Source organism: Phyllobates terribilis, unplaced genomic scaffold (assembly GCF_046119375.1).
Source record: "Phyllobates terribilis strain yellow unplaced genomic scaffold, ASM4611937v1 Scaffold_2__4_contigs__length_985480577, whole genome shotgun sequence".
Lineage (NCBI taxonomy): Eukaryota > Metazoa > Chordata > Amphibia > Anura > Dendrobatidae > Phyllobates > Phyllobates terribilis.
Window position 1 is genome coordinate 334,458,257 of NW_027362762.1, and position 23,540 is coordinate 334,481,796.

General features: G+C 46.3%; 1 protein-coding gene across 3 annotated transcripts in view; it reads right to left on the reverse strand.

Moving 5' to 3' along the window:
- Positions 1 to 15,905, reverse strand: part of GABRG3 (gamma-aminobutyric acid type A receptor subunit gamma3) — a 1,111,975-nt gene extending 1,096,070 nt beyond the window's left edge. The window contains exons 1-2 of one of the 3 annotated variants that reach the window (XM_073664536.1): positions 15,072 to 15,905; positions 11,709 to 11,857 (exon numbers count right to left, since the gene is read on the reverse strand). In XM_073664536.1, the coding sequence (XP_073520637.1) occupies positions 11,709 to 11,857; positions 15,072 to 15,124 (202 nt within the window). In that variant the 5' untranslated portion in view covers positions 15,125 to 15,905. Of the gene's footprint in view, positions 1 to 11,708; positions 11,858 to 13,488; positions 14,630 to 15,071 lie in introns of those variants that run through there. The other 2 variants (XM_073664535.1, XM_073664537.1) reach the window with 2 other exon arrangements.
- Positions 15,906 to 23,540: the final 7,635 nt, after the last annotated feature.

Consider the following 23,540-nt stretch of genomic DNA (forward strand, 5'->3'; position numbering starts at 1 on the left):
CGACCAGTGGGAAAGGGAACCCTACACCGTACTGCAGTCTGACCACGACAACCCAAAGGTGTGCGTAATCACCAAGGACGGAGGAGAAACCACTAGCACCGTCTCCAGAGACCACCTCAAAAGGTGCCCCGAGCAACTCCGTAGTGCAGAAGAGGATCAGAGTGACCTTGAACCCGCAGAGGACAAGGAAGAAATGATCAGCACCGTTCTCGGAGAGTTCCCTCAGTCCTGGACTCGCATAAATGATGCCATAGTGGTACCTGTCCTGCATTTCCTGCAACCAGCACAGCCACAACCAACACCAGAGCCGGAAGGTGAAGAGGAGCAAGCGGTTCCAGAGGCAGAAGAGCCTGTACCAGCAGCCCAGGAGAGTCAACCCTCTGCTGACAGTGAGCCTGCCATGCCTGCGGTAAGCCAAAGGACCCGCAGACAGCTGCCTGCCCTACCTGTACACCCAACTGGTAGCTGTACCCCTAACGCTAGTGGGGAAAGCCAGGTTGGTCCACCACCAGACAGTGGGTTAAGGAGGTCAACCAGGAGCACAAAGGGGCAGATACCCGCTCGCTGGAGAATATAGGATGCATTAAATTGTAAATAACCTTGTTGCCAAATGTTGAATTGTTTGCCAAGTTATATGCATATTTGGTAATTCTATGTTTCAGTTTCTTGCAGCTACCGTAAGGACTCAAAGGTTATGGACTTTTTATAACCGGGACCTTGTATGGACTGCGTTCGGAGCCTAACCCAGGAATGAACTAAGACTGTGAAGGACTTGGGGTAGGACAGACCCCCACCTGGTTAAGGCTCCCCATTGTATTGGTGATATGGACACCCGGTCACAGGCCACACTGTGACCTTAAGAACTCAATCTGTGCGTCATTTGTCTATTAATGTTTTATAGTTATGCATATTGTCTTTGTGTATTGTTTAGTCCTGGAGTACTAAATTTCACTAGGGGGGAATGTGTCACCCTGGCCTGGATGCCACAAAATGTATTAAAGCTGTGTCTGAAAGCAAGGGGGAGGTTCTCTAGTCAGGGGAACATTAGCATGCAATGCCTCCTGTCTCAGGCCAGTAGGGGGAGCAGGCTGCCCCTATAAAAGCTGGTGCTGGGGGCAGGGTTAGGGAGAACTTGATGGCCTGTCTCAGCACTGAGACTTGTCCCAGAGCAGATCAGGGACAGACAGTTGCACTGCACCTAAGAGGAAGTGTGGCAGGAGGAGAGCCACAAGCCAGAGACAAGAGGCGAAGAGAGCCTGTCTTGGCAGATAAGAGACTGACTTTACCAGACTTTGGTGTCTGAGGCTGGGAGGATTCCACATCCCCCAGCAGATAACCAGTCCGCAGGGGACTGTATATTCCTTGGCCTAAGAAGCCTGGAGGCCCTGCCACAACAGAAGGGACCAGCAAAGCCATACAAGGCTGGGAGCAGAAAGGAACCCACGTCGCAGGCCATACAGGCGAGAATACACGGAGAGCTCGGAAGCGTGGGCTGTTACCCTATAACGAGGAGATAGCCAGAAGGAGCGCAGAAAGCACGGTAGGCCTACACCCTCACCCTGACCTGGGCCAATTTCCCCGTTGCTTTCAGACATCCAGGTCCCCTCCTAGCTGGGACTGATTGTGGGTCAGTTTACCTGTTCTAGTAAAGACCCTGGACTGCAACCTGTTGTCTGTGTGCTTCTTGCTCCTCCAGCACTATTAACACTGGGACTCTCACTACCATCACTCCCACCATCCATTATACTGCCCTGGGGCCGCACTCTTCCCGTGGGGAGTCACACTACCCTAGCTGCACACCTCATCAGCCCCAGCGGTCTGCATGCAGCAGCGGTTCCTAATAACCGCAATCCACGGGTGGCGTAGTCGGACATTATCAGCAGAACGTAGCAGACTACCATTGGCCTGACCACCCTGAGCCACGGAACCGGGTTGCCACTACTACTCCCATCGTTCCCCTACTGCCCGGATCCGAGTGCCCCACGGCCCAGGGGGCGAGTCACCTAGTATCTCGAGCAGTGAGATGCTCGGGCAAGCACCGATCAGTAGCGAGCATGCTCGTTCATCACTATTCAGCACTGTTTTCATTGCTTTTGGCAATTTTTAGGTCCCTTGCAGACCTCCGGGGGGGGCGGGCAACCGGAAAAATGCTTGAGTTTCCCATAGACTTACATTGGGCTCGTTGCTCTGGTCAAGCATTTGAGCATTCCAATATGCTCATCTCGAGCAACGAGTACCCAAGCATTTAGCGCAGTGGCCACAGACAGGCAGAAGCCAATAGTCAGAGTGCGCCTGCAGCCACATTGTGTGCGAGATCACACACACTGACTTCATGAGCATGACACTGGACGCTTCCAGTGTCAGCATGCAAGAGCGAACACTGGGATTTATTTTAGACAGTGCTTGCTTTTACCAAGCAAGCACTATCAATTAAGGCAAGAGATTGGCAGTAATATGCAAATCAGAGGGTATAACTGTGCACCAAGCCATAGGCCAAACCAATGATGCACTAAAGTGCACTCATTTGCATATTAAATAAAAATAGATTTTTTTTCTGCAAATATAACATTAAAATGTGTATGCCTGTTATGTTTTTGATAGGGCAAAGTCCTTTATATTAATATTTAAGCAATTTATTTTGCACTTTGAGAATGACAGACTCCCTTTTACATCATTATATTATTCATATATTTAGCATTCTGAGATAATACAATCATGAGTAAAGAGGGTATTAGAAGGTTAGGATATATACACTGTAAGGTTCCCTTTAAGGCCACGTGCACACGTGGAGTATTTGGTGAGTTTTTTACATCAGTATTTGTAATCTAAAACCAGGAGTGGAGCAATCAGAGGAAAAGTATAATAGAAACACGTCACCACTTCTGTATATTTCACTCACTCCAGGTTTTGGCTTACAAATACTGATGTAAAAAACTGACCAATTGCTGAACGTGTCTAAGTGGCCTGAAAGGTCAATGATTTTAAGGATTGCTACCAGGTGGAACTAGAAATCCTGTCTTCTTCCTTTGCAAAGAGGCTATTTGCATAAAAATAAGTGTTAACATATAAACAATACAACTATAACAAGTCCCGCATATATTTAGTCAACCAGAACTAACACTCATCTGTATTCTTTAGGGGAACCTGATAACAAGTGTCCAATTCCCCTGCAGTGCCACAACAGCAAAAGCATTAAATGGTGTCAATTGACAATTGACATCAATGGGTTGTACAAGTAATACAAGAGTGAGTTGGGTATTCCAAAATGATAAATGATCTTTGTAGCCGCTCTTGACTATGATTAAATGATCTAAACCTCAAAAAATAGCTTTTTTTTCTAAGTAAAAATGTCATAATACTTAATAGCATGTTTGATAATACTTTTTACAAATCAAGAAACCCCTTTAAGAACATTAGATAGTACCAGACTGCATATTTTATTATCAGATAAGGAAGAAGCACAGTTAATAATCCCATTCTATATCACAGGGAAATAAGCTAAATGTAGCACCCTGAGGATTCGGCTGCTACAGGGGTATTGCACCTCACCCCAGAGGTGTGGTATTCCACTCCCGGGTAAGGATGGAGCGTGGAACTGAGCTCAGAAAGCTGCATGCACTACACACATCCCATTTCCGAGGAACAGACCAACGGTACTCCCACTTAGAAATGTGCAGGTACGACCGAGTCTGTTCCTGGCTGGAGTGGGAGGGGGGTGGTACATCCCAGTAGTGTAGGGGCAGATAGGGGGAGCAGCCTGGGTAAAGATAGGAGCTCATTGGGTGCTGGTCACCTGAGCTCACACATAGAGGGAGTATTTAAGGTGGGCGCCATCTAAGATCAGGGTCAGTCTGTGAGAAGTCAGAGGAAGAGGAGCAGAGAAGGCCCAGAGAGAGTGAGAGTGGAGCAAGAAAGACCCAGAGGGGGAGACAGAAGGAACTCTGAGAACCCGAGTACAACCCTAGGGTGAAGAGTTGGCAAAAGGGTACCGGATCCCAAACTGGTGGGGGCTAAAGCATACCTCAGCCAGAGACCGGAGGCCGTGGGCAGGATCTGCCACGGCCACCCACTACATCCACCCTGAAGGCAAACCACGTGTAGGGTCAGGGAACCCAAGGCCAAGGGCCTCCCAACAGAAGGCCCGAGGGAGCTGGACCTAGGTGGATCCCTGGTGGGGACGGCCAGAAGAAAGGACAAGAAGGAGGGCTCAGGGACACGCTCCGGACTTGCTTGGGGGTTGGCTGAATCCAGGACCTGGTGGACGCAGCACGGCTCGGGTGATCACTCAAGGCCGGAGTGACCGGAATATCTGCAGTAAGTAAACACCCTGAACTGCACAACCCGACTCTGTCTTTACTTATCATCTACGCTGCACCACCACAACCCCCATCCTCTGCACCTGACCCCCTGAGGCTATACCCCTCCCGTTGGGGGTTATACTATCTAAAGCTGCACCAACACCATCAGCCTCAGCGGACCCTGCTGCAGCGGCGGCCGTAGTGACCGCAATCCAACGGGTGGCGTAGTCGACATAAAGAACTTTTGTAACATCTGTAGGACTGCCACATACTCTGAGCTTGACACCCTGGGCACGGACCGGGTCACAGCCACTCGGAGACTACAACCCCCATCTGATCCGGCTCCGGGTATTCCCCTAAAGAATATGGCCCAGGGGGTGCGTCAACTTTGGCGTAGTCGGCAGGATTACGTGCCCACAACAACCGGGTACTGCGTGCCTGAAGAAAAGAACGAGTTTACCTCAAAAAGAAGTCTCCTGCCGGTTCCGGAGGGTCCCCGCCATCGGACTCCATCACAGGTCGATTCCCGCCGGTTGTCCACCATTAACAGCTTTTTCCCGCCATCTGCAGAGTTTCCCGCCACTGGGAGACGATTCCCGCCATTTCCGAAGATTTCCCGCCTTGGGGGAGCGGACGCCATTATGGGCGTGCCAGAGGGTGGCAAGAGGCCACCTCCCATCGTGGGCCAGGACCGAAAATGGCGCCAAAAGTGGAAACCGCCCCCACCAACAGAGACTGTGATGCTAGAGGTGTCTGTCAGCGTGAAAGAACTGCCCCTGGAGCTGACAATCACCAAGTGGCCCCGGAACCGCCCTCGAAGTGGGAGGACTGAGAAGAAGAGAGCAAAGATGGGTGTCGCCTGGAGCAGTCTGGAGAGAGCGCACCCGGAGACAAGAAGCCTAGAGCTGAGTCCAGAAGAAGCTTACCCGGAGATGGAAGAAGAGCAGAGCAGCACCGGCCCGCTGGCCAGGAGCCTGCTGGAGACAACGGAAGGAGAGCAGAGCAGCACCGACCCGTTGGTCAGGAGCCTGCTAGAAGCAACGACCCCACTAGGCTTAGTGGAGGTCCTGGCACAGCTCCCCCGAGATCGGGAGTGTGCAAAGACTGCGCTGGAGGGCCTCGCACGGAGGATGGCCCGGGTGCAGCAAGAGACGTTGGCGGAGTGGAGCCGTGAGATGGCCCAGCAGACAAGAACCCGTCAGCGGAGCACGCCACCCGAGACGAGGAGACAGACCGCCTCTGAGGATGGCGCAGGAGGACTGAAGGCCGGAGACGGCGCCGAGAAGGGAGCCGAACGAAAGGAGGCAGGTAAAGGGGACGTCTCTACCCCAAACCGGGAAACCGCGTACCTGCCCCAGCTCCCCGTCGCAGAGCCCGAAGTATCCCCTGCCGTGCCCGTCGCTGCAACGTCACCGCCGCAGACTAGGCCACAACCGGAAGCCGCAGCCGCGACCCCTGTGACGTCACACGCCTCGACCCCGAGCGTGACCAAGCAGGAAGTACCACCAGCCTGGTCGCAAGGCCTAGTACCCCTGGGCGCCGCAATACCAACAGCGCCCCCTACCTCCGCGGAGCCACCGGCCTGGTCGCAGGGCCAAGTAACACAGGGCGCCGCCGTTCTTACGGTGCCCTTTACTTTCAAGGTGCCCCAAGCCTGGTCGCAAGGCCTGGTCGACCCGGGCGCCGCTACCATCAACGCGCCCTCAACATCTAGAGTGCCGCACCTGGGTGAAAATCTATTTGCCCAGCATACGTGCCCGAACGGGTCTGAAACTGAAACTGTCCACAAAGAAAGAGCAGGAGGACGCCGTCGTTGAGTACGGCAGAGTAGAAGCTGTATATAGTTGCCCGTCGGGGCACAGTGAACCGTTGCTGCTATTATAGTCCCCGTTGGGACCAGAGAATTGAACTGTTACCCGTATTTCCCTTAATCCCTCTGACCGAGGACTGAGAGCGGTCATCCCTTTCCTAAATACCTGGCCGAGGACTGAGAGCGGCCATATCCCCTTTTGTATATAGTTGCGCGTCCTAAAGCGCCCCCTACCGGTTTTATAGGAAAACCATTTTTCTAGAGAAACTGTTGCATTTTTCCCGGGCACACGTTGCACAGTGTCCGGAGGAGGAGCTAGAAGCGAGGAAAAGTCTACAAGAATATGAAAAGTTTTATTGATATATATATATATATATAATGTTTTATATGATGTTTTATATGTTTATGCAAAAATTGTATGTTTGTGGTGTTTATTCTTTTACAGCCCGAGGACGTGCTGTGATTTACCAGGGGGGAATGTAGCACCCTGAGGATTCGGCTGCTACAGGGGTATTGCACCTCACCCCAGAGGTGTGGTATTCCACTCCCGGGTAAGGATGGAGCGTGGAACTGAGCTCAGAAAGCTGCATGCACTACACACATCCCATTTCCGAGGAACAGACCAACGGTACTCCCACTTAGAAATGTGCAGGTACGACCGAGTCTGTTCCTGGCTGGAGTGGGAGGGGGGTGGTACATCCCAGTAGTGTAGGGGCAGATAGGGGGAGCAGCCTGGGTAAAGATAGGAGCTCATTGGGTGCTGGTCACCTGAGCTCACACATAGAGGGAGTATTTAAGGTGGGCGCCATCTAAGATCAGGGTCAGTCTGTGAGAAGTCAGAGGAAGAGGAGCAGAGAAGGCCCAGAGAGAGTGAGAGTGGAGCAAGAAAGACCCAGAGGGGGAGACAGAAGTAACTCTGAGAACCCGAGTACAACCCTAGGGTGAAGAGTTGGCAAAAGGGTACCGGATCCCAAACTGGTGGGGGCTAAAGCATACCTCAGCCAGAGACCGGAGGCCGTGGGCAGGATCTGCCACGGCCACCCACTACATCCACCCTGAAGGCAAACCACGTGTAGGGTCAGGGAACCCAAGGCCAAGGGCCTCCCAACAGAAGGCCCGAGGGAGCTGGACCTAGGTGGATCCCTGGTGGGGACGGCCAGAAGAAAGGACAAGAAGGAGGGCTCAGGGACACGCTCCGGACTTGCTTGGGGGTTGGCTGAATCCAGGACCTGGTGGACGCAGCACGGCTCGGGTGATCACTCAAGGCCGGAGTGACCGGAATATCTGCAGTAAGTAAACACCCTGAACTGCACAACCCGACTCTGTCTTTACTTATCATCTACGCTGCACCACCACAACCCCCATCCTCTGCACCTGACCCCCTGAGGCTATACCCCTCCCGTTGGTGGTTATACTATCTAAAACTGCACCAACACCATCAGCCTCAGCGGACCCTGCTGCAGCGGCGGCCGTAGTGACCGCAATCCAACGGGTGGCGTAGTCGACATAAAGAACTTTTGTAACATCTGTAGGACTGCCACATACTCCGAGCTTGACACCCTGGGCACGGACCGGGTCACAGCCACTCGGAGACTACAACCCCCATCTGATCCGGCTCCGGGTATTCCCCTAAAGAATATGGCCCAGGGGGTGCGTCATAAACACTTTATCCTGAGGTATACAATTCATTAGACTAAAGCATGGGAAGCATAAGTCATTGACGACAACCCTATTAATTCAATTACTTGTACTTTAAGTCACTAATCAGAATTTTAGCAAAGTCCAAAACTGTTATTCTTTTAAAATTATTGTTCGGTTGAGCCATTCTACTTAGAGTTTTTTTCGCTATTGCATTATAAAAAACATATTTATATTGCTCAGAATTTATAATGGTAGTGTAAAATTAAGGCCAAACTTTTGACAGGAGTAGATTGAAGGTCTTTGTCACTCCTTACTACATCAAAAAGTCTAATTCATAGTAGGATTTGTACAAGAATGTTAGGATATCCCGTATCCAAAGGATAAAAGTATAAGGGATTACTTTTTTAATTGCTGAGGGTCCGACCTTTAGAAGCGCTACCTGAAATTATGGGAGACAGAGTATATGTACCTCTGCTCTATTCATTTTCAATTAGAATGCCGCAGATAGCCAAGTATGTTCTCTGTACGCATCCATGTGTAACAAGACTTAATCCCCCCTTTTTGCCATTGCCATTTTTTTTTATATTTTTTTGCTTTGTGTTTTTCTCCCCTTCTTTTCAGAGTCTCTTTTTTATATTGACATAGTCAGTTCAATAGCATTTGTTTTTTTGTGGTTGACTAGTTGTAGTTTTGAATTACGCCATGCATTTTACCATAAAATGTACTGGAAAACAGAATAAAGCTTTCAATCAGTTGAAATGGGGAAAAAATGCAATAATGTTATTGCATATTGTTTTTACAGTATTCATTAGGCAGTTAAAATTATCAGGAATCATGGTGTTCTAGTTCAGTATGATTATGGTGATGCTAAACTTGTAAAGTTTTTTTTTTATTCAAGCAATAAAAAAATTCTGAAAATGTAAAAAAAAATTGTTCTCAAACCCATAACTTTATTTTTCTATCGATGGAGCTACAGTGGTGGCACATGTAAGGAGCTGAAACTCCTAAACCCTTCATCCAATTTTAATGTGGATACCCTCAAATGAAACCTGAAAGTCTGAACTTCAACTGCATCTGAATTGTTTTGTTTAAAATTCATTGTAGTAATGTCTAGAACCAAAATTAGAAAAATGTTGTCTCTGTCCAAATATATATGGACCTAACTGTATGTGAGAGCTTGTATTTTTGCATGGTAAACTGAAGGGGTTTTTATACCACTTTGGGCTACATATGACATTTTGACTATTTTTGCAGTTTTTTAAAGAGATATGGCAATTCTAAGGTTTTGATTTTTTACTTCTCCTTACAAAGTTTACTACATGGGTTCACAAATCTTATATTTTGCTAGATTTTGACAGCCTTTTAAGGACTCTGCAAACCCAATATGCTTATTTTATTTTACTTTTTATCTCTTTATTTTTAAATCAAGAAAAGGAGGGGTGATTTATAATGTTTGCAATTTTTACATTTTTAAAAACATTTTTCTTATTTTTTCCTTTATTTTTTTACTCCCATTAGAGCAGTTGAACCTCCGATTGTTTGATCGCTGGTTCTATATAATGCAGAATAGCAAAATATAAAGAACATTATGGTTTCCTATGAAGGAAAGCCACAGACTGGGTTCAAAGGATAAGCAAGATGGTACCAGTAGGTGTCTTCAGCGATTGCAATGACAACCCTTCAGAACTTCGACATTCCCAACAAAGTGATCATGACGAAAGCAGGCACACACACACATTGGCAACCCAGCCACTTAATGCCACTTTTCCTAATCCATTCCCAATACATTATTTCCAAGCAACACAATCTGTGATCTGTTGCATTGTGACCTAAACAAAGAATTAGATCCACCGCATCTCCTAAAATAAAAGTATAACATAAACTGAGTACATAGTACCTTGGGCTACGTTTAAATAAACATATATTTATAAAAATTGGTGGTATTACAGAGACAAAAACCTAATTCTCAACTTCAAGCCGAATTTCCTAAAATTTGTGGTTCCCAGCAATTCGATTAGCGAGTATAACAAAAAGCAAAAACTTTCCGGGCACCATTTCACATACTGCATCAAAGAGCGGGATAATGGCATTTTGTTCATAATGCCCTGCAGCTATGACTTATGGGATAACTTCATTTGGCCTTAATGAATGCATTTCAATGCACAATGCATGCTATTAGAGTGTCAAAGTCTTTTAGAATGACAAATTATACTCTATTAATAAAAAACAAACATTCTGCATGGTTTACCATTAGGGGCAAATGGTTTGATCAGAAAGCTTGTTACAAATTATATTACATAATTCCACTTTTTCTTTGTTTTTGTTGTTTTAAAAAATAGATGCATCCTACCATGTCTTTTCTTGGCTCAACATATCCTGATGATTTGTGATACAAGGTGATCAGCTTTTCATAGCAACCTGATTTTGTGATCTATAGTCAGTATACGATAATGCACCATATTTTTATGTGTGGCTCTCCAGTTGTTGTCAAGGATTTTCTAGCATCTAGCTATATTGTGCAGAATTAATTTAATGAGTAACTGCAATTTTTAACCTAATTTACAAAAAGGAAGGATGGATATTAGTGTTTCCAGGTATTTGTTAATGGCTGCTGATTACCTTAAAAAAATGTAATTGTATTATTATGTTGTTTATACAGCAATATATATTTATATTTTTATCAACTGGTGAGGAATCTTAATTTTTATGTTTATGTTCTATGCTGTTTTTAGAATTATGTAAAACAGGTAATACATATTGATTTCATTCAATAACATAGCACATATAATAGATCTTCTTAACATTGACATAGTCAAAACAGTAAACTGCACTGTAAAAGAAGCTGAGTAAAAAATACATTCAAAACAAGTCAAACAAACACGACGATCTCGTCACAGAATGTTGGTTCTTTTATTTCAGTAGACATATCGGAGCACAAAAATCTAGTTTGCCCATATTAGTGTCTAAAGCTGTCCAGAGTGGTGTCACATACATTATCTGACAGTGAGGCATGGGCACAAGCAAATAATGATTTTTTTCCTTCACAACTAAGTCTTCCTTCATTTGTTATCATCAAATATTCTCAGTGGATAATTCTGTTACCAGCTATTAGCCTCGTGTCTCTCAAGTTAAGAATGTATGCAGTGATATGGGTCAGTACAGTCAGAAACGGTATTCAGTGAGAGCTTGAGCTCTACTTCAAATGTCTTTCTAAACGCAATTGCCGAAGATTGGATTTTAGTAGTCTTTAGTAGAAATATCAACAGGGAGAAATTGAATTCTTATAAATGACCAAAAATACACCAAAAATATTATTATGACTTATAGAAATGAGCATATTATTGTAAATTTACTACTTAAGAGTCAGAGTAAAATACTTATGAAAACAAATACAAAATTCTACAAGATTTAGGAATGATAAGTGCTATTTTTTTTCTACAAATATCATAAAATGAAAAGGCAAGGTTGAAATGAGAGTGGTAGATATTTATGAAATGGTCTACTGATGTCTTCTTAATGGCTTGACGCATTGATATCTGATTTTCTATGCTCAATGTAGTGAATAAATGTTCTTCTTTAACTGTTATAAAATTATTCCAGAAATAAATGCAAGAAGAGCTCTGCTAAAGATCAGATATGATCTTTTACAACCCACTCACTTATTTTATTGTTCTTGATATACCACAAAATAATGCCATTATTAGAATTAAATATCATTACTGGTATTATTTTGCCTGTATGTTTAATTACAACCATTGAGTTTGAGAACAGAACTACAATGTTCATTAAGCTATCCCACTTGCGTATGTATGTTCTTGTAGCTAGTAAAAAGGTCGCATATATATATATAGTCAAACAGATAAATAGAATGATTTTTATAAACAGTGTCTAATCATACTTCTCTCATAGCTATATACTGTATATATTTACTTTACTGAGTAATATCAAAGAAAACTCACTTCCAATATCAGGTCTCAGCTTCTTATCATATTCTTTCAGCAACTTGTTGAGAATCAGTGTGGCATCTGTGTCTTGCGTTTTTGGCGCCAGCACCCATTTTTGGTTAAATGTTAAGTCTTCATATTCATCATCTTCTATTTTCCTGGAACTGCAGCAATATATTTCAATATGAGATTTTGGAATAATTATTCTAAATTAAATAACTAATTTTCAAAAGCAATTTAAAAGTTTTTTTTTAACTAATTGTTTAATTATCCTGAGACCATGTATTTCCACAATAACTATATGCAGCACAAGCGTTTTAGTTTTTTAAGTTTGCCAAATGTGTTTTTTCAGTCATAAACAAATTCAACTGTTAAATTAACATTATGTCATAAATCATAAGCTAAATATCACAGTATATATGTGATGTATGTATATGTAAAGCTATATTAATGCAAGTTAGCATAATACTGGTTAAATTACACAGAATCAAACTACTTCAATTTATTTTATATTTTATTTTAAATATGTTCTAATGTAAACATGTAAAAACAGCACAATTTACAACTGAGCTGAGACTCTGGATCTTCCATTACTAATACACTGTAGCTTTTGGCCTTTATAAAGCTCATTTATACTTGGGAAAATCAAGCAGTTAATCATTATAAAATATTAGAAATATGGTTCACTTGAATCTAGGTTGTTTGCAAATAAAACTTAATGAAAATATAATAATAATAATGCAATGCTACCAATAGGGATTTGGAGCTCAATTTCAAAGCTTTAAATCAGAAAAGACCAAGGATAAGCTATCATAATGACAATGATCTTAGGCATTACTACATGTAATAGAGCTTGGTTGGAAAAGGGAATTTGACCAGTGTACGTTAAAGAATTAATATCCTTGTCACAGGCCTTAGAAGAAAAATTAGAGTCTTAAGAGTCAGCTAGACAGAGACACTAGACTTTGCTGACATTTTTCACAGGCAGTCACATTGTCTCAAAGTTTTCAAGGGGAAATACTATATAAAGATTTCCTATGAAGCTGTTTTAGTGTCCTTTCTCCAAGGAATAGAGAAAAACTGGACAACCATGGACCCCTTATCGTGCTCTTCATCTCTATTACATAACACTTCTTTCTGTTAAACACAATCTGACAGTTTTTCCCATTATTAATACTACTAATCACTTATTCAACACTTTAAATTCATAACAACTAGAAATTCCTATGTACTAAAAGTGTAAATGTGCTACATGTTAGTTTTCACAATACACTTACAACGGAGTCCTCAGCACAAAGCACTGGAGCTACTGTTTGCTTGACCATTAAGTAGTCATACAGGAGTGCCTTGGTATGTGCATTCTTCTGAATCCCAAAATAGGAGCCAACAAAACAAACTATGCAAAGATTAAACACACTATAATAATGTATACTGATGGAGAAGGTAGTAGTCCAACAGGTAGGAGAGTCAGGGATTGTGTTAATAAAATGCAGATAAACAGCATTGATTTTGGCATGAATATTTCTTCTACAGCCCTGACAGTGTGCTGGAAGTTCATATAATTTATAAAGCAATAAACTTTCCTGTTGGAGATATACAAATATGTTATCAGTGGCCCCAGCTCTATTTCCTCACTAATATGAGAAGAATTAATCACTTTCATCAGGGTGCTCTGAATGAGGAATGATTTGAGTTTGATAACAGCACGAGAAGGAGAACATACAAGCATTTTCTATTACAGTGCAATATGATCACCACACAACACAACATCATTATACAATCCCATTACACTTACCAGGCTTGGAAAACTGACAATAAGAGAAAAATCACTAACAGCTTAGCAGACATGACTGCTGTGGGTGCAATCAGGTAAAAGAGAATAAAAAGAATAGTGATGCACATAAAATATCCAAGATGCAAGTCTTCCTCTGTGATATACAGTAGATGGCTACTTTGTAGGTTTTCCAGATGAAGGAAAAGACAGGCTCCTTAAACCATCAGTGCTAGATGCGTTTCCTGCACTTTTATTGTAATTAAACTCTGCTTGGAGTAATACAGCCTCTCCAGCTTCACTTACTGTATGTACAGTGGATTTTCTATTGCAATTGGTGATACAAGAGCAATGAGGCACAGTGAATGGAGCACACCTATTTCCATAGACTAAGAATAAAACCCTCACTTTCAACAGGCATCAGAGCAATGAAGTCTGACTCCCTCCTCTATGAGCAGCTATAGGGTTTACATCCAGCAGCACCATATTTCTGCATTCCAGAAACCTAATGGCAACATGTGCACTTCTGCAGCAAGGTTGACTCTCTAAAAAGAGCATCCCAATAGCAGGAGAAAAGAGTGTCACTAAGTGCAATCTGCATGGAGCCAGAGCTTTGGACACAGTACATTACCAATCATACAGTACTTGCTGTCCTTGCACTTAGGAAATGATCCTTAAGAAATGAGGAGGAGTGACAGAATAAGAGAGCCATGACTAGATACCATGCGAACAGTAGTTGACAGACAGAAATCATAAAGGATGACACTCGTGAGACAGAAATCTACATATTTCAATAGATGACAGTCTAGGAAACATTTGGTTACGAGAGGTACAGCATTGTGGAATTGTCATGAGTCCAACAGCTCAGTGTAAAAGCTACTGACTTGTACAGCAACCAAGAATATAATAACATGTCCATAAATCAACTGCTGGTGATGAAAACGTTGAATTTCATCATCTTCTCATAAGGGAAATTCACCAGTTTGCAGTGCCAGGACTATGCACTAGGCTGCTTCATTAGCTACTGTTGCTTCTGAGCATATAAACTGCCAGCAGAAAGTTCATTCTTCTGGAATAGCCTTAACCCCTCCAGTGACTGAAGATTTTTCTCTCAACTGTTACAGACCAAAAATCATTTTGATGTTTTCAGGCACCAGGTGTCTGGATGACCTATAATACATTACTTTAAGGATGGGTGATGGAGCCCTCCAATACTTGATGAGCACCATGATGTGAATGTGAAGTTTATTATTGGTGGCATGCAAGGATCAGCAGATTTTAATTGCATTGAAAGAATCAAGGTTGAAATGCTGATCAGACTATCAATCCATTTATGTACACTTTTTCTGACAGTCTGCTGGAAGTAAATATGCTTTATAAAGAAATAAACTAGGAGAACTTTTCTATTTGAAAGATACAGCATCAGTACAGCTACATCTCAGCTCAATTTCCTCACTAATATGAGCACAATCAATCACTTTCATCAGGCTCCTCTGAATGAGGAATGATTTGAGTGTAATAACAGCAGGAGAAGGAGAACATACAAGCATCTTCTATTGCTCTGCAATACGAACACAACATCATTATACAATGTCATAATGACTTACCAGGCTTGGAAAACTGACAATAAGAGGAAAAGCACTAGGAGCTTAGCAGACATGACTGCTGTGGGTGCGATCAGGTAAAAGAGTAAAAAGAATAGTGATGCACATAAAATATCCACAATGTAAGAGTCTTCTTCTTTAAAGTACAGTAGAATGGCTGGCTACTTTGCAGGTTTGCACTGCTCTGATATAAATGCTCCCAGATGGAGGAACAAGGCAGATTCCATAGATCAGTTGTGCTAGAGGAAAGATCCTACACTTTTATTGTAATTATACTCAGCTTGAAGCAACGCAGCCTCTCCTGCTTCACTGACTATATACTGTACATGCTCAATGGATTTTATACTGTTAGTGATCCAAAAGCAAAGAAGAGCACAAGGCACAGTGGATGAAGCACACCTATTTCCAATGAGTAATAATAAAACCTTCTCTTCCAACAGACATCACAGCCATGAAGTCTGTTTTCCCCCACTGTAAGCAGGTAAGCAGGTATTGAAGTGTAAGGGTTTAGATCCAGCATATTCCTTTATAAATCAGTTCTTAGTAGAAATGTGGAATCTCATCATCTTCTCATAAGGGAAATACACGACTTCCCAGTGCCAGTACTATGCACTATTCTGTTTCATTAGCTTGCCTTGCTTCCGAGCAGTCTAACTGCAAGCAGAAAGTTCATTTTTCTTGAGCAACGTTAACTCTTCCGATGACAGAAGATTTTTTTCTTTACCACTGGCACAGATTAGGAAACATCTTGCTGCTTCCAGGCACCAGGTGTTTAAATGACCTAATACATTACATTAATGATGGGTGAAGGAGCCCTGTAATACTCCATCAGCACAGAGAAGAAAATGTGAAGTTTATCACAAGTGGGAAGGCAGGATCAGAGATTTTGTATGTATGGACAGAACTAAACACACCTGGTGAAAATGGTAGTTGGTCTATTCTATTCTATTCTGTTTATCTATGAATTTCACATTTTTAACTATTTATATTGTGTGTGATGACTGAGTTAAGAGTAAGTAATTTTGTCTGTGTAATTATTCGGTCTTTTCCTTTCTTCCCTCCTTGCTCTTTCTTTCTTTCTTTCTTTATCTTTATATCTCCATTAGTGTTGAGGGAGCACTAAAATGCTCGGGTTCTCGAAGCTCAGGCCGAGCTCACCGTGATACTCGGGTGCTCGACCCAAGCAACGAGCCCAATGTTAGTCTATGGGAGACCCGAGTATTTTTGCGGTGGCACCCCCGGCAGTCTATAGAAAGCCTAAAAAGTGACCAAAACGTGACAGTGCTCAAATGACATGGGGACAGCATGAGGATCGCCCAAGGAAGCATTTCTGACCCCCAGGTCACTGCTGTCAGCAACGTGGACAGAGGTATTAAGCCACTTTTACGGGCTCACAATAAAACGTTCAAAAACGAAACTGAAACTGCTTTCCTGTGAAATATGTTAAGGAACTTCCTTTCCAGGGTAAAGACTTGTGAATAAGGTAAAATAAATAACCAAAAACAAAAATACTCCTCCACACCTTGGGCTATGTTCACAAGTAGCATTTTTTATGCGTTTTTGCACTTTTGCATTGCTTTTGTGGCGCCCCTGAGGGTTCGGTCGCCACAGAGGTACTGCACCTCACCCAGAGGTGTGGTGTCTCCCTTCTCTCAGGAAACGAGGGAGTGCTGCACGGAACCCCAACACCTACGTCCAACATTACACTACACCAGGCCAGCCAGAGGGGCAAGACGCAATGAAGTCTTCTGCTGAGCCCTGACCCTGGCTGGGGTGGGGGGAACCCAAAAGTAGGGGGGACCAGTAGTGGGTGTGGGTGGAGGAAGTAGTTTATGGGAGCACTCATACAGTAGATATATAAAAAGGTAGACATCTTAAAATAGGAGGTTGGTTGAGTAGGGACAGTTCAGAGGAACAGTCCGGGAGCAGAGTCTCTGTAGGAGCTCTGCTCCACTACAAGGGCCTAGGACAGAGGCCCAGGAGGGGAGCAGGGAGTAAGCTCCGTTCTGCAGCGGGGATCCTAGGGGAGTACGGCGAGTGAAGGAGGCACCCGTACACCCCGAACCTGCCAAGTGTCAGGAGGATCTAGGCCGCAAGAAGGGGACCGGCCCCTGGCCCAGTCGTGCAGCTTCAAGCCTCAGGTGGAAAAACCGGAGGCTTCTGACTTCTATAGCCAGGAGCCAAGCCCCCACTTCATTCCAAGTAAGGTTAAGCAGGTCTGTGCAACTCCGACGGACAGGGGGGACTTCGCAGCACCCGAACAGGATTCACAGTGGGAAGCACAGGGCAGGAGGGAGTAAGACCCAGAGTGAAGTCGGTCTAGAGAGGTACATAAGAAAGTGGGGTTCCGCCAGGTACACCCGAACTGCCTGAGGAAGGACTGAACCCCTGCCCGGTGAACGCAGTGCGACGCGGGAGGCTTGCATCAGTACAGTGCACCTGTGGACTGTCTAAGAACTGTGAGTAAATCTCGGATGACTGCATTGAGCTGCCTCCGCTCCTTTATTTCACTGGCGCCATTTCTCTCCCTGCACTAAAACGCCCAGCGCACCTTCATTGATCTACACTGCCCTGAGGCCTGCTCCACCTGTGGGGAGCCGTTCCATCTCAATTTGCCCTAACACCTGCCTCAGAGGACTGTCGCAGCGCTGGTGATCATCACCAGACTCCACAGGTGGCGTCACGAGAAATCCCCTATAAATATCCCCTTTTTGCACTGACCGCCCTGAGTCACGGACTGGGCCAGCCACCGTGATCTCCCCCAAAAGCAGCCAGAAGGCCCGGCTGCCGAGTACCCCACGGCCCTGGGGGCGAGTCAGAACTTGGCATCACGAACAGGATGCGTGACAAGCCCGTTATCAGGGGGTATTGTGGGCCTAAGGACTGTTTTACTACATTGAATGTGGCGCCCGCCCCAGAAGAACTGGCGCCATTATGTGCATGATCAAAATCAACAACATGGAACCTCCCATCGTGGGCCGGGTCCCAGAATGGCGCCAAAAGCATACCCTGCCCCATGCAACAGTGACTGTCCGCAAAGATGTGTCCGTCAAGGCAGGAAGGCAGTCACGGGGAGTTTCCGACAGCAAATCGCCATGGGACCACCCCCAAAAGAGGAGAGGAGGAGGAGAAAAAGAATGGAGACAGGGTGTGGTCTCAACCCGTCTAGCCAGACCACACCCGGCAGCCAGGATGGAAGGGAGCAAAAGCCATGCCTCTGCTCTGGCCTGCCGCAGCACCAAGTCACCCCCCCAACTATGGAGGGAGATGTAGAAAAGTTGTCCCTGGAGGACGTAGAGTTCCTCGAGAGCGAGGTCCTCGAGCTGGGCCAGTAAGTGGAGCGAGCCCAGCAGGCAGCAGTCGCCCGATGGAAAATCGAGCTGCTGGATAAATTGGCAGCATGCCGGAAAGTGGCACCGGATGCCAGCAGCCGCACACCAGCCCCGGCGGAGCTCGCAGAAGACCAGGAAGCCGTTTGGAGCACAGGAGCAGGTAGGAGAGAATCACCAGTCCCGGGCGCTGCCAGCGCCGACCTGCTCCTGGACCTCCTTCCCTGGCCCCCACCGTATGCTGCCGTGCCCTGGCTGGAACAGTTGTGCAGCCCGGAACCTCCGCCCCCGGGCGCGGAACCAGAAAACCCCTCACCAAGAGCCTTCCCTGAACCTCCACCTCCGAGCGCTGCATCGGAGGGTCACCCATGCAGTGTCCTTCCTGAGCCTCTGATCCCGGGCGCTGAAACTGCGGGCCTACTACTGGGAGCCCTCCCGCCACCTCAGCCTCCGACGCTGGAGTGGATCTACCAGTCTTTGACTGGTCCGCCCGCTTTGAGGATCAGCAGCCGTGCCCGCTCCTCCCAATACCAGCGCCCCCCGTTGCCTGCCCCGGCGGAGAGGAGTTATGCTGGGACAACTGGGGGGGATCTAATGGGGTTCTCCCAGGAAACCGAGGCCGCCGCCCAGCAGAGGAAAGAGTTCTGCAGGCGGGAGCTCCGGCAATTGGAGATGGAGCGACGCACGCGGGAAGCGCGCAGTAAACGCCTGGAGGCCCGTGACGAGGCCGCCAAGGCGCAAGTACGCAAGGCGGAGACAGCCCACCCCAGCCCCCGCGAAGAGGGCCTTATTGTTAAGTTTAATTTAAGGGCTGGGCGGGCCTTCATCCGCAGTCCCTAGTTTAACAGGGACATATTCGTTAACCGGCGGGATGTGGAACCCGAGTTGGAGGAAGGCCATCCCGACCAGAACCTGTATCCGGGAGACCATGTTACGTTCACCCGGCACCATGGTGAATGTGGCTGTTATGCCCTGCATGTGTACCATGCCAACAAGGACGCACCACTGCAGGCAGTCCCTCGTGACCCGGCTGGGTCAGGGAAGAATGAGGAGTACCCCAGGAGGGGTCCACAGTACTAGGCGTAGTATTGGGACTGAACATAAATGTATATAGTCACGTGTCCAAGTGCAGTATTGCAGTATTGAACATGTTGTTCTTATAGTGTATTTTCTTAGGTACCCATAAGGGTATAGAGACAGTAGGGAAGAGGACAGTGATCTCCCTAAAAACTTTCCATTATAAATAGTTTAGCACTTCTTAAAGTGCACCCTATTGGTTTTATAAGTAACGACCGTTACCTCAGAAAAAAAACCCGTTTGGCATGGCGGAAGACGAGGTTCTGGATTGGATCATCTATGCCCTGCAGCCACGCCCAGGGCCCACGTTGAGTGTTTGCGGACGGGTCCCTCATTCTGCTGCTATTGCACCCTGGTGCAGAAACTCTCTTGAAAAATGTTTTATACTAAGAACATTTTATAATGTAACGTTTAAAATGACGTGCCTCCCATAAAGGGAAGAAATGTTGTGTTTATAATCTTACATGCAGATGGATCTTAAGTATTTGCATGTCATTTATGCCATGTTTTGCTTTGTTCCAGCCCGCGGACGTGCTGTGTTTTACGGGGGGGGGGGGGGATGTGGCGCCCCTGAGGGTTCGGTCACCACAGAGGTACTGCACCTTACCCAGAGGTGTGGTGTCTCCCTTCTCTCAGGTAAGGAGGGAGTGCTGCATGGAACCCCAACACCTACATCCAACACTACACTACCCAAGGCCAGCCGGAGGGGCAAGACGCAATGTAGTCTTCTGCTGAGCCCTGACCCTGCCTGGGGTGGGGGGGAAACCAAAAGTAGGGGGAACCAGTAGTGGGTGTGGGTGGAGGAAGAAGTTTATGGGAGCACTCATGCAGTAGATATTTAAAAAGGTATACATCTTAAAATAGGAGGTTGGTTGAGTAGGGATAGTTCAGAGGAACAGTCCGGGAGCAGAGTCTCTGTAGGAGCTCTGCTCCACTACAAGGGTCTAGGACAGAGGCCCAGGAGGGGAGCAGGGAGTAAGCTCCGTTCTGCAGAGGGGATCCTAGGGGAGTACGGAGAGTGCAGGTGGCACCCGTACACCCCGAACCTGCCAAGTGTCAGGAGGATCTAGGCCGCAAGAAGGGGACCGGCCTCTGGCCCAGTCGTGCAGCTTCAAGCCTCAGGTGGAAAAACCGGAGGCTTCTGACTTCTATAGCCAGGAGCCAAACCGCCACTCCAATCCAAGTAAGGTCAAGCAGGTCTGTGCAACTCCGACATACAGGGGGGACCTCGCAGCACCCGAACAGGATTCACAGTGGGAAGCACAGGGCAGGAGGGAGTAAGACCCAGAGTGAAGTCGGTCTAGAGAGGTACATAAGAAAGTGGGGTTCCGCCAGGTACACCCGAACTGCCTGAGGAAGGACTGAACCCCTGCCCGGTGAACGCAGTGCGACGCGGGAGGCTTGCATCAGTACAGTGCACCTGTCCACTCCTTTATTTCGCCAGTGCCATTTCTCTTCCTGCACTAAAACGCCCAGCGCACCTTCATTGATCTACACTGCCCTGAGGCCTGCTCCACCTGTGGGGAGCGGTTCCATCTCAAGCTGCCCTAACACCTGCCTCAGAGGACTGTCGCAGCGCTGGTGATCCTCACCAGACACCACAGGTGGCGTCACGACAAATCCCCTATAAATGTCCCCTTTTTGCACTGACCGCCCTGGATCACGGACCGGGCCAGCCACCGTGATCTCCCCCAAAAGCAGCCAGAAGGCCCGGCTGCCGAGTACCCCACGGCCCTGGGGGGCGAGTCACTTTCAACCATGACAAATGCATTCACCGGGAAATGTCATTTTAGCATCTTACAACCTTATATGGCCATGTGCTGTGTGACACATGCATACAGTGCTGAAAAGACTTGGGAACACCAAGGGGAAGACCCCTTGAAGCATCTCTGACACCCAGGTAACTGCCTAAAAGTGTGCCCATCAGAAGTGATCCTTGCCGCATCAAAAGATGCAGACTTGCAACTATCCCCGTGCAAGTCCTTGTCCCAGGGCAGTGTTCAATTGTACCTCCCCCATTCCTTGCAATGCAAGCACAAGTATGCAGCTTGCACCCACCCACCCCAAGGCTGAAATACCATACTGCTTCCTTGCTTGCACTTGAAATTGGGCCTTTTAGGCATGTGGAGGCGGAATCTGGCCACCACGTCATGGCTGCGTCGGCAGCCTGGTATCCATACTCGGTCCCGAGCAGCCCCGTGGCCGGGTACCCACACACGGTCCCCAGCCACCTGGGGGTGGCCGGGTGTCCATAAACGGTCCCCAGCCGCCCCTATTTGTCCTGGTGCGCCTTATACACAAACGCGCATACCAAAACATTACCTGTGCCCTCCCCAGTGCATTTAGTGGGAAGGACAGCCTAGCCACAAACACGTGGACTAGTGAATGTGGCCAGGGATTTGACATCTCACTGACGCCTTCACATAGGGTTAATATTGTGGAAGCCGGGACACAGTCGGACACTGGGATGCAACACATCCTCCAGAAACAGAGGATTGCAAGTCCTGGGTCAAACAGGCTTCAACACAAAGTTCAGAAGGTAGACAGCAGCAGTGGTCGGCCTCCTACACAATGAGTAAATTATTCATGATCATGTGGCCATCCATCTCCTTAGTTTTCTGTTCCTTGGAATGCAAGCGCATGTATGTAGTAGCGGCTATGCCTGAGATGGTCAGCGTTTGTTGCATATTCTACCTCCTCCGAGGTTTGCTGGATGTTTACCTGCTACTAACCCAGTTCTATAACTCCCGTTAAAACAAAGCTTCAGGTGATGAATGATGGATGAGGTGGTGGCAAAGGAGAAAGATCAGGAGGAACAGGGACCATTCACATCATTATCAGGCCAGTCAACCACACATGTCTTGTAGTATATGTTTCTGTACCAAAAGGAGCTGTTCAGCTGCACAGTTATAGGGCATACAGTGAGTGCAATGCCTACCAAAAATTTCAAGGCACTCCAATGCCCCTTGGACCTCCATGTCACTTCCAAGGGGCATTGAAGTGCCTCGAAATTTTTGGTAGGCATTGCACTCACTGTATGTCACAGTAACTGAACAACTGTTTTTTCCATTTAAAGCAACTGGGTCTCCTGTACACTGTTGGCCTAAGCAGTGAATGGAAGGCTTTCCAAAAATTATGAGGAAATGCAATGCCCCGTGAAACAGACGTGGATTACAGAATACTAAAAACCTTCTACCCATTATTTTCGAGTGGGTCTCCCTTAGTGTTCGTCTATGCATTTAAAAGCAAAAGCTGACTAAAATTAGGAGGAAATGCAATGCCCGTTGGAAGAGTCGTGGAGCTTAAAGGTAATTAAAAACAACATTTCCATGCCCCTTGGAAGAGCTGTGGAGTTCAGTGTGGTTTAACAAGACGCTTTTAATGCCCCTTGGAAGAGACGTGGAGGTCACAGTAGCGAAACAAGATGGTTTTAATGCTCCTTGGAAGAGACGTGGAGTTCAGTGTGGTTTAACAAGACGGTTTTAATGCCCCTTGGAAGAGACGTGTGGTTCAGAGTGGTTCCACAAGATGGTTTTAATGCCCCTTGGAAGAGACGTGGAGGTCACAGTAGCATAATAAGACAGTTTTAATGCCCCTTGGAAGAGACGTGGAGTTCAGAGTGATTTAACAAGACGGTTTTAATGCCCCTTGGAAGAGACGTGGGGTTCAGAGTGGTTTAACAAGAAGGTTTTAATGCCCCTTGGAAGAGACATGGAGGTGACAGTAGCTTAACAAAACGGTTTTAATGTCCCTTGGAGGAGACATGGAGTTCAGAGTGGTTTAACAAGATGGTTTTAATGCCCCTTGGAAGAGACGTGGAGGTCCCAGTGGAATAAAAAGATAATATCAATGCCCTCTGGAAGAGTGGTGGAGGTCCAAGTTGAATAAAAAGACAATATCAATGCCCCTTGGAAGAGTGGTGAAGGTCCCAGTGGAATAAAAAGACAATATCAATGCCCCTTGGAAGAGTGGTGGAGGTTACAGTGAAATAAAAAGACAATATCATTGCCCCTTGGAAGAGTGGTGGAGGTCCCAGTGGAATAAAAAGACAAAATCAATGCCCCTT